The sequence below is a fragment of the Misgurnus anguillicaudatus genome, chromosome 10, assembly GCF_027580225.2.
Source record: "Misgurnus anguillicaudatus chromosome 10, ASM2758022v2, whole genome shotgun sequence".
NCBI lineage: Eukaryota > Metazoa > Chordata > Actinopteri > Cypriniformes > Cobitidae > Misgurnus > Misgurnus anguillicaudatus.
In genome coordinates, this window is record NC_073346.2 from 1,684,455 (window position 1) to 1,695,198 (window position 10,744).

The 10,744-nt window shown below is 38.4% G+C and overlaps 1 protein-coding gene and 1 long non-coding RNA gene across 2 annotated transcripts; one reads left to right on the top strand and one right to left on the bottom strand.

Moving 5' to 3' along the window:
• The first annotated feature begins 980 nt into the window (after positions 1 to 980).
• LOC141367325 (uncharacterized protein C14orf93 homolog) lies at positions 981 to 4,941 on the top strand. The gene is made up of 6 exons (XM_073872678.1): positions 981 to 1,031; positions 1,205 to 1,473; positions 1,564 to 1,617; positions 4,056 to 4,150; positions 4,243 to 4,361; positions 4,445 to 4,941. Exons 1-6 carry the CDS (start codon positions 981 to 983, stop codon positions 4,751 to 4,753), a joined length of 897 nt encoding a protein of 298 aa, XP_073728779.1. The 3' UTR covers positions 4,754 to 4,941.
• A 2,307-nt stretch (positions 4,942 to 7,248) lies between these two features.
• Positions 7,249 to 10,120, bottom strand: LOC141367180 (uncharacterized). Its single transcript, XR_012371384.1, has 3 exons — positions 10,077 to 10,120; positions 9,833 to 9,982; positions 7,249 to 7,323 (listed from the first exon to the last, which is right to left on the bottom strand). It is a non-coding gene; the product is annotated as an uncharacterized lncRNA (long non-coding RNA).
• Between the last annotated feature and the right edge of the window lie 624 nt (positions 10,121 to 10,744).

The window sequence follows — 10,744 nt, forward strand, 5'->3', positions numbered from 1 at the left end:
ACTCAGCACCACCATTAGACCATTAGAGATTGAAAAGTCCCTCATGAATATGGCCATTTGAGATTGAAAACCCCATCGTTAATATGGTCATTTGAGATTTAAAAAGAACATAATTAATATGGTCATTTCTCATCAATATGGCCATTTGAGTATGAAAAGATTTGAAAACTGTAGTTGGAAAAGATCATGTGCATCTCAAACAGCTAGCTTTATCTTAGTGCAATGAACCAGTTAAGTACTTTGTGGGAATTTCATCCACTTCAACTTCATTTTAGTTTTTTTTATACTTTATAAAGTGTGTTTATACTTTAGTTGCTTTCATTAGTTAACTAACAGAAATTTGAGAGTGGAAAACAATAATGTGGGTGAAACATGTTAGGTTTTCCCATTTTAGCTCTGGATTAGCATGTACTGAACTTTATACTGGTATATCCAAATGTAATTTCATGCTTACCACACAACAGGAGATGTCCAGGAAAAGATGAATGCTTTGGTCATCTGCTGTTTCGTCTGAAAAACAACAAACAGAAGATACCGTTATGCATTATAACGCGATATTCCTATTTAATTATAAATTAATTTATACTATTAAAATAACAACAACAGTGATAATCAACCACATTTAACTAGACCAGGGGTCTCCAACCTTTTTGTGAGCAAGGGCTGCCACAATGGATAAAACATGCTGGATGGCTACTTTTTGATATAGCATACTCAAAACGTTTTTGTTTAACTTGTTGATTTTATTTTATTTTAATTTACTTGTTGATATGTTGTAGTATTGTTTAAAATGTTAACATACATAAAGCAAGCCAAGCTTATATAATAATATGTAATTATGCTCACCGTTGTCTGAACTGCAATTCGCTGGGTGCATTTCTTCAAATTCTTCAATTACTTTTTTTTCTGGGTCCTCGGATTGCATTTCACTTTCACCAATCTCTCTAACTCCAGTAAAGTTATCCTCCGGGTCTTTACACATGACAGGACATCACTCACAGCGGGTTCATGACTGGAAAGCAGCAGGCTCTGTACGTTATCTGACCTGACGTAGTCCTTTTGGATTTTTTCTCCCAAACTCCATTTTTGAAATAGCGCTTTCTGTGGTCAAAATACTGTGTATGACACAGTTCAGTGTTGCAATGTTCACAGAAGCGCCAAGGTCGTTTCTTCAGTCTTGGGACTTCCATCTTTCAACTGACAGCACACTGTGTTGATATCACACAGAGCTCCCCGCACATCGCGTTTGTTGTTTATATCATACGCATGCGCGCACGTCTCACAAGATTTTCCTTATATCAATAACCTCGCGTGTGATTGGAGGAGCCCGACAGGCTTCTCGCCTTCGTCCAATCGCGTGCGAGGTCATGGCCACGGCTCACACAGCAGTACAAGAGGAGCATTAAGAGATGTTTGGTTTGGTGTTTGTAACTCTCCAAGAAGAGAAGACGGGTGCACAATTGCAAGATTGCGGTAAGAATAATTTTATGTAAAAGCATATTTTTAAGTAGCCCAAGCTGTATGTTTTATTGCTTAGAGGTGTTTTTGTCTTGTAATTTTTAGGAGGCTGTACGGCGTCTCTGAGGCACACTGCAGGCGCTTTGAACCAGAGCAAAGGTAACGTTACGATTTAAAGAATATGCTTTTATTCTTGTATAAGGAAATAGATACGTTAATACAGTGGTTCCCAAACTGGGGTGCGTGCACTAGGGATGTCCCGATCCGATCACATGATCGGAAATCGGCCCCGATCACGTGATTTCGGACTCGATCGGAATCGGACGTCACCTTCCGATCAAGACTCGGATACATATGCAGGGTTTAAAATCCATCAAGGTCTCGCTCTGCTCCGCGCCAGTGTACGCGCTGCGCTGGTTCGTGTGAACTGACAAGAAGAAAATAGGCTTGTTCGACTTCATGCGGCGTCACAAGAACGGGCAGCCGGATGACGTCAAAGTTCCGCGAGAGCGATTTAAAAGCAAACTCCTCCGTATGATTTCGCGGATCACTCGCGCGGTAGTTTGACGTCACCCGGCTGTCGATTGTTGCGGCCCCGCATGAAGTCGAACAAGCCTTGACGTGTTTTCATTCATAGGCTTCACACTCGTGCGTGCAAGGAACCCACGACAAAACCGTGTTTTTATCGCTCATTTAAACGACGCGTTGATCGTTTTGTCACCATGTGCTCAGACGCAACTCCGCGTCTCACTCAGAACCTCAAGAACGCGCATTCACGCAGGATACTGTAGAGATGAGAGATAGAGAGAGAGGTAAGAATGGTGCCCATGTCGAAAAAACTTAATAGAAGTCTAGAAACAAAGTATTAAAGTATGTATAGCCATGTCACTCATCTCATTACAATATGTTAACTAGATAACTGGATTCAACTGATTGTATAGTTTAATAAAATAATGTATTTTGATTATACAAATTAATTACGACCTAACTATAGGTATTTTTTAACTAACTGCTGACCAGCTTAGGGAATCTCTATGGCTATGTTATAAGACATATTGCTGAATCAGTATGTTGTTTTTCCTGGTAATTGAGTCTTTTTGGGTAGCCTATCTTATGCCTAGAAGTAGTCAAGGAGGTTGAGTCTTATAACTTCCTTCTAAGTTTGATCAATTGTGCATAATGACATGTGCAACAAATGCATATAGGGTGTCAGACTCATAGATTTGCATAATTTAAAGTTCAGGTTTTAAAATTTGGGTCAACATGTGGCACAGCTTTAAAACTGAAACTTATAAAATCCTATCAGAGGTACAAAATGTCATTGAAACACACCAGTGGCTTTGCTGTCATCAGGATTAAACATGCTACCCCTCGAACCCTCCCTCCCAACAGAGCATCCCCACAAAACAAATCCCAATTTAACCCCTGTATATATACCATAAATATTCTAATTATTTTTGAACACATCTATAATTATGCGCTGGCACAGAGTTAGACTCTTTTGACTCCACACAGAAACAGCACCGCGTGCGGCATGACATAAGGAACATCCTGGTTCTGTTTTTCGCTCTTCTTTATTCTTTTTTATGTATTATAGAAGTATCGGATCGGGACTCGGTATCGGCAGATACTCAAAATCAAATGACTCGGACTCGGACTCGAGGGCAAAAAAACCTGATCGGGACATCCCTAGCGTGCACCCCTAGTGGTGCGCAGACTGACCACCAGGGGTGCGCGAGCGAATGTTTGTAATGGCGGGGGGAAAGATTGGCTCTTTATTATTTTTACTTATTTAACTGTGGTAAACTTCACATGGGAAAGTTTTATTAAGAAATAAAATTTCACATTACAAGCTATAAATTACTCCTGATTTAATTTCATTTTACAAGCACATCTGTGTCACAATAGCCCCGCCCTCTTCATATTAGGCGCTAACTGATAATTAATCCATTTATTTTTTCCACTTACTACATTCATCAAAATGGACACCTGGTTAAAAACGGGCAGTTTAAAGAAATCAAGGGACGGGAATGAGCCATCTACATCAGCCTCATCCGACCACATTACTGAATATATAGAAAACCCCGATCAAAGACACTCGGATGATAATGAACGGAGTGAAGAGGCGGGAACAGAAAAACCTAACAGAGATGTACTGGTCAAGAGAATTAGGCCTACATGCCAGAGTGAGAAAATGTCAAGTAAGAAACACAAATACAGTGACAGTTACATTGCAACTGAAATGTGAAGTTTAACCAGAGTATTTGTATTTAGTTATTGCAACTAAAAATGTGAAGTTTAAAAAAATTGTCATCCATTACCCTGAATTTTGATGATCTGTGTACAAACATGCAGGACGTCTCACTAAAAAAGGTGGTAATCTTTTGTTTTTATAACAGATTTTTTTATGTTTTCTAATCTACAGTGAATATTTGTATTTAGTTACTGCTATTAAAATTTGTGAAGTTTAACAAGAGTAAGGTGTTGGGGGGTGCTTGACAGGTGTCAAACACTAGAAAGGGGTGCATGCTGCAAAAAGTTTGGGAACCACTGCGTTAATAGATCCGAGCTTAAACCCGCACATTTTGTTTTCACAGACTAACGTCGCCTCATAACGAAGCCGTGACCTCCTATTTGGTTGGGGCTATTTTAGCAAGTCCACATTTAACTGCTGAGAATGACGACATTGTTTGTAAGTATAACTTCTAATGTTTTTCCTCATTTCTTGTTTAATTGTACCGTGACTCTGTTTATTAATACCAGTCTCATTTAATTGTTTTCCAGCTGCCTGCAAGACGTATTATGAGTCGGTTCGCCGGAGCTTCAGATACAAACAACCTGAACTCGCATCGCGGGCGGAAAATGCGAAAAGTTTAGCTCGGAGTCGATCCAGAAGAAAAAGGGTAAGATGTAATATATTAGATCAGTATTTTGTCAATGTGAGTATTTTTCAGGTCACTTATTGTCTTTATTGATTGTATTACAGTTGCTGGAAGCGAGACGAAGTGCGCTGGCTGAGGATGAGATGGACATTTGGAAGTGCGCCACCATAGATCTCATATCTGATGAGGAAGACGGCATTGTTGGCGGGGTGTCTGGATGGATTGTGCGGCCACCGCCCTCTCGCAGCCTGGAACTTTCCGAGCTCTGTGCCACGCTGCAATTCAGATTAGAGGCGATACCAAAGTACAGAGGAACTCACCATATATGCCTGCAAAAGCGACTTTTTTACAACGTTTTTGAGTTTTTTTTTTTTCTTTTTTCAACACTTGATAACTTTGAAAAAGATTTTTAGGGATCTTTCCCGAATGTCTTGGGCACTTTTTGACGTGTTTGGAGGACAACATAAGAGACATTATGCTGCTTTGTACATAGTTGTGTGTTTCTAATTAAAGCTCTTTCTTTGAATAAACAGCTGTGTGTTTATAAATAAACCTCTTTGTTTTCTCTTATATTTCTTGATGGTGTGAATAATGAAGTACATAGCACATTGACATTATTATATAAAAAATTAATATCACATAAATTATATATTTATTATTATTATTATTATTGGGGTTTACATTTATAATGAGCCAGGGTGCCCAATAACCCCCCTCTTTAGAGTAACGGCCCGACTTGAATTTACTCACTCTGTATTGGCTGAAGCCACTTCTTTTAAACAAGAAAAATCCCTTGTGATTGGTTTGAAGTGATCTGCCAACCATTCACGGGAGATTTTACTTGTTTAAAAGTAGTGGCTTCAGCCAATACTGAGTGAGTACATTCAAGTGGGCAGTTACTCTAGTTTCGCTGCTATTCACATGCTAATTAGACTAGAGACGCTCTACCTGGCCGGCAGAGGTTGCGCTGCTATTCATATGCTAATTAGAGACATCGTACCCCCGCGGGGCTCTCCACCTGCGTCATGGTTCGTTTACGACAATTTGTGACACAGACGAACGCGACGCTCGCTGCCTGTAAATTGAGGAAAGCTGCCGAAAATTAGGGAGATTTTCGGGAGCCTACAGGCGCTTACGGGGACGAAAATCCCACTTTTCATGCAGTGTATAGTGTTTATTAAAGTTGCTTGAAGTTTATAAGTCCTTATCCCCTGCCAAAGTAAATTGGAATAAGTGCAAGGCTTTTGTGTGGGAATGTGAACAATTTGAATTTAACTTTTCCTGTTGGATTATCCTTGAGTAAGGGATGTTTTAAATACTTTTTTTTTCTAGGTGATGAGAACACCATAAAAAAGAACTGGGATGGGGTTGTTGAAAAGATAAGTGGTCGGTTAGACTCGCCTGTGTAGATCCACCTCCAAAGTTGCTTTCAGAAATTCAAGCTGTTTTGGTAAAAATTTTTTGGGACAAATTACACTGGATTCCTCAATTTATATTTTTTTAGCCTAAAGAGGAGGGTGGACAAGGACTGATGAACTTTCAACTGCAGCTTTTCGTCTGCAGTTTATACAGAGACTTCTTTTGGGTTCAACTAATTTTTGCTGGAGAGCCGTCGCTTGTGCTATTTCATGGCGTTTAAGAAGCCTACGGATGGATAAATCCCTTTTCCTGGTAGATCCCCTTAAGCTAGAAACTCGAAGGTTGCCAGTTTTTTATCAGAATCTTTGTAGATCCAGTATGGAGCCTCTTTAGTTTTCAAAGAGCATAAGAGATGGGCTCGCTTCATTGGCTGCTAAAAGAGCCTTTAGTATATGGAGCTGGTTTGGACTTATCTGTTGCTGGTTTTACGTTTCCTGATTTAAATTCCATTTTGTGTAGTTCTAATATCACCACCTTGGGACGCTTGTCTAATGTGGCTAGACCCACTTTTTCTGATGTTGATCAGACAGCCTCACATCTCAGGGTCTCTCAACTCGACTAGTTTCTCAACTGTTGGTTAAATGGCAGTTTGCTTTAACAGCCAGTGAAAGGCTTTTATTTCAGATTATTGCACAGGGAAAATGATTCCCAATATTGGCGACCCCTTTCCGCCGTTACTTATGTTTTCCCAACTAGATGACTGTTCTGTTTTTTTTTTAAGGCTGAACATTTTCTGGATCTGGATTTTTTTCACATTGGTTGTGGTTCGTGTTAAAGTCCTTATTGTTGCTACATTAGAGTATATGCCTAGAGAAACAGTGACTGCAATTTGAGGAAAGCATTCTTGCATTTTCTTTTTAAAGTTTAAGTCTAAATTGTGTAACACACATCATATTTGGCTTTATTTTTAACCCAAATGAATTCCAACAAGGGAAATAATCCAGGTAGATTTTGTAATGGCAGCTAAATCACAGTGACAGTAATCATTACGCCTCCACAAGTCTATAATGTATAACTTTGGTGTACAAAAGACAGGGTTAGATGAAGAAATTTAGTTTTTATTATTCACAAAGGAAAAATATTGTGCCACCAGTGAAAAGCACATTAAAATAAACAAGGACATAATCTACATCTAAAAATCTGCACAATATAAAAACATATTTAAAAAATTGTGTGTATATATATATACACACAGTATATAATAATATAAATATAAAGACAGAGTGGTGGCAGAATCTAATTAGACACAGCAATAGGACTCAGGGAAGAGGTGATTATTATTATTATTATTATTATTATTATTATTATTATTAGAAAGTGTCAGTCTCAGAAGTGACTTTTGAAAGAAGGCACTGGAGCAATGTTGGGTGGCAGTGCAGGCTGTGGCAGGGCAAGTGAGGAGGTTGGCACGTTGAACACAATGTTTGGATTGAGTGTTTTTTCAATGACCTTATGGATGATTTCGTCTACAAACTGTGTGGTGTGTGTGTGTGTGGTATGAAGATTTTCTTCAAGACCCACTGCTTGGACCTCTTGCAGAACATTTGATTGAACCGTGCTTCTCCTGTAAAGGGTAGGAAATTAGATTAGATTCAACTTTACTGTCATTATGCAGAGGGTTTATTAAGTACAAAAGTACAAAAAAACTAAATGTAATTTGTGTACAACCAGAACTGCAAAAAATATAGTGCAGTTTAGACAGTAGTGCTGTTTGTATACAAAAGGTGGTTTAAGGTAATATAAACAAAATATAAATGTGTGCAGTTTATTAAATGTTACCTTGTAAGAGCAGAATATATATGGATTTGTAATATGAAGCATGTATGAACAACATGTAAAGATATGTACGATGTAGTAGCAGTAACCTAATAGTAGCAGTGTTTCCGCTATATACATTCTACCGTGGCGGCCCGCCATGCCTAAAACATCCCCGCCACGCCTGCGGTTGTGGATAGAAGGGATACAGCAAACGAAATCTCGCTGGATGACCACTGTTTTATCCTAATCCTTCAACCAAACCCAACTCTAAACACACAATTTCACACGATTGTAGGATGTATTTGTATCTCATTTAGCCAGAGCCGCTGTTTTCATCCTAATAATCCTACCTCCAAATTTAATCCTTAACTTTTCGGCATTTGCTGTATCCCTTCTAGACGGCGGCAGCTCGCAAAAAAGCTACCGAAATGTCCGCCCTGTCAGACTGGCTTTCTTAGAAATAAATTCCTTTCTGGATTCACGTTGTTAACTCATTTATAAATAAATCTCCTAAAGTATCATAATTTCTTCCATGGGTTTAGTTTAATGAACAAATAGATTTAAATCAACAGAGGATGATACGTCTCTGTTTTGAGAAATAATAATAAAATAAATAAGCCTATACGAAATATGTTACACTTAAATAATAATTAAATTGACAAAACGAATAAAAAAGTATTTGAGTTTCTGTTTTTTTTTGTGACGCGCTGACCAAAGCAGCAGAAAGCACGTCATGTTTTTAATGATTTTAAATAAGCACAAAGTTTTCTCCTTATTGTGAGTTTACACAAATAATAATACATAATTTGAAGTTTCGAATATTGTTTTACTTTTATCTTTATGACTATAAATTTAGGGTAATTTAAGGTGCAAGGTCATCACGCATTTGATGTTCACCGGCGCATACACGGACGCAGCGCAGGGCTGCGAGAAAAGACATTATTAAACTTTCGATTTAACATATTACGAGTTTTTTGGACATTCATTTGGAATCACTGTACTCATATTATCAACTTATCTGGTCATTAGTTATTCAGAATATAGACTATAAGCGCAGCGCGCTGCTGACCGCTCAGCTGTCAGTCAATCTTCTGTGCTTTAGATCGACACTCACAAAGTTTCACATTAAATGATATGATATTTGTCCAAAAACAAAATGCTAAATACTGAATACTACTTATATGCGACTGCAAGACATTAATAGTCGAATCTGTTAGTAAGGAAACTTACATTATTCCCGTGGAAGAGAAGAACGTTGGTAATAGAAACTTGAGGCAGACGGTGAGACTGTTTTATCTGTTTTCAGACCAAACAGCACGGTCGAGGTACCCGCGGGTGAACCGCATAATATTTGATGAAACGGGTGTAATAATAGGCTTTTCGCGCGTCATTTGCGTTGTAGATGCAGGTCGGGACTCAATAGACAAGAGTAAAATGCGGGTCTAACATCCAAGACCAAAATTCGACTCGTTTTTAAATGGCCCCGTGCTTTGAGTTTAAGATCTGTCTGAAGACCGTTAAAGGTTTCTATTCAACTGCGCGATTTGCGGTGTTACCGGCTCGGGGTCTTTATGTCAAATGGTCCGGGTGTGAAATAAAATAGCTGCTGATGGATGTTCGGTCGATCACAGCGGTGCGGATTATCAAACAGGACTGTGCGTGAGTTTGCAACAGCTCTGTAACGCTAAACACGAGCACAACTTGCAATGCACACTAAACTACAATGAAATATCCGAACTACGTACGTAGCTATGTAAAGTTTTTTAAGAAAATACATTTTAGATCAAACATAGAAAAGCAATATGCTATAAATATAAGGAAAAGTAAATGACAGCATGAAAATGATAAAAAAATACATGTTAGTTTACTGTAGCCTATATTCTACTGTAAAAAAATAATGTACATTTATAATCATCATGGGCGCCCCCTGCCGCCACAGCTGAAAAAAATTCTAGAGGAAACACTGAGTAGTATAAATAATATAGACTTATGCAGTGTATAAACAGAATATATTATAAGAAAAACACAATAAATATTCATATTCAGCAAAAACCATATAGATAAGATATGTCCAGCTGGGCAGTGTGGTACCATTGTAGTGCAGGAACTAACATTATAAGAGTAGTAATATAATATTATGTTTAATATAATTACACACAAAATCTGAACTAAGATTCGACTTTGCTAGACACTATGTGCCCATAAGCAGTGCACGAAACGCCTCCCGCCAATACGAAACAACAACACCTCACTTCTCAATGTCCTGTATTCTAATTTTGGATGTTATACTACTCTGACAACACATGGTAACACACCTGTCTTGGTTGTGGACTGCCGCCTCTTGACAATGTTCTCATTGAGCTCCAGGATTGCAAGGTGACATCTCTCCCCCATTCCCTGGAATAAGAATGCCTGGCGTTTGGGGAGGTATTTCAAAAGTGCGCTGTGAAAGACTTCCAGCAGCCCTGTGTGCAAGAGGAAGAAAGAAGGGATATAACAATTAAAACATGATCATTAGGATTTCGAAAAACAATCAAGTGTACAAGCACAACTTCTCACCAGTATGTTTGAACAGGGCCATCTTTTCCATGTCTCTCAGAAGCGATGACAGGTCTTGAAATGTCACAAAATCCTTCTTCATCCTGTTGGACTTTAAGGTGTCCATTGCATGTTCATAATTAGAGGAAAGACACGGTATTAAAATTAAGTTATTTATTGATCAGATATGAAAAAGTTTTACAGCGCGCTGGGTCATCTCAAGCAATGAACAGCCAGCTCAAAAGGTAACATGCATATTTATAAAATATATGACGTCGATCTTTCTTCAGAAAATCTCCTCTCCAACTGGTCTTTCTGTTTATCTGACTCCATTACCCCACCCAATCTGTTAGGGAAGAAATGATACACACACAAAGAACAAACACAGGAGGTTCTGTTCTTCAAGGTTAAGCTGCCATGTCTCCATTAGGTTATTCTGTATACAACCTTCATTTCATTGGTTAATACACATTTATCAAAGACAACATTTTATATTTATTACATCAATTATTCAATGATTAATACTGATTAAGTAGGAAATACATTGCATATTTTATCCTGTGAATATTAAAACATTGGTTAATAACATGGTTATTTGTCTGCTTTTCTTCTTTAAGCCTCGCTCTTTATCTCGACCATTGCCAGCTGCACATTCCTCACTAATCCAACCACGACTTTGTAACTTTTGC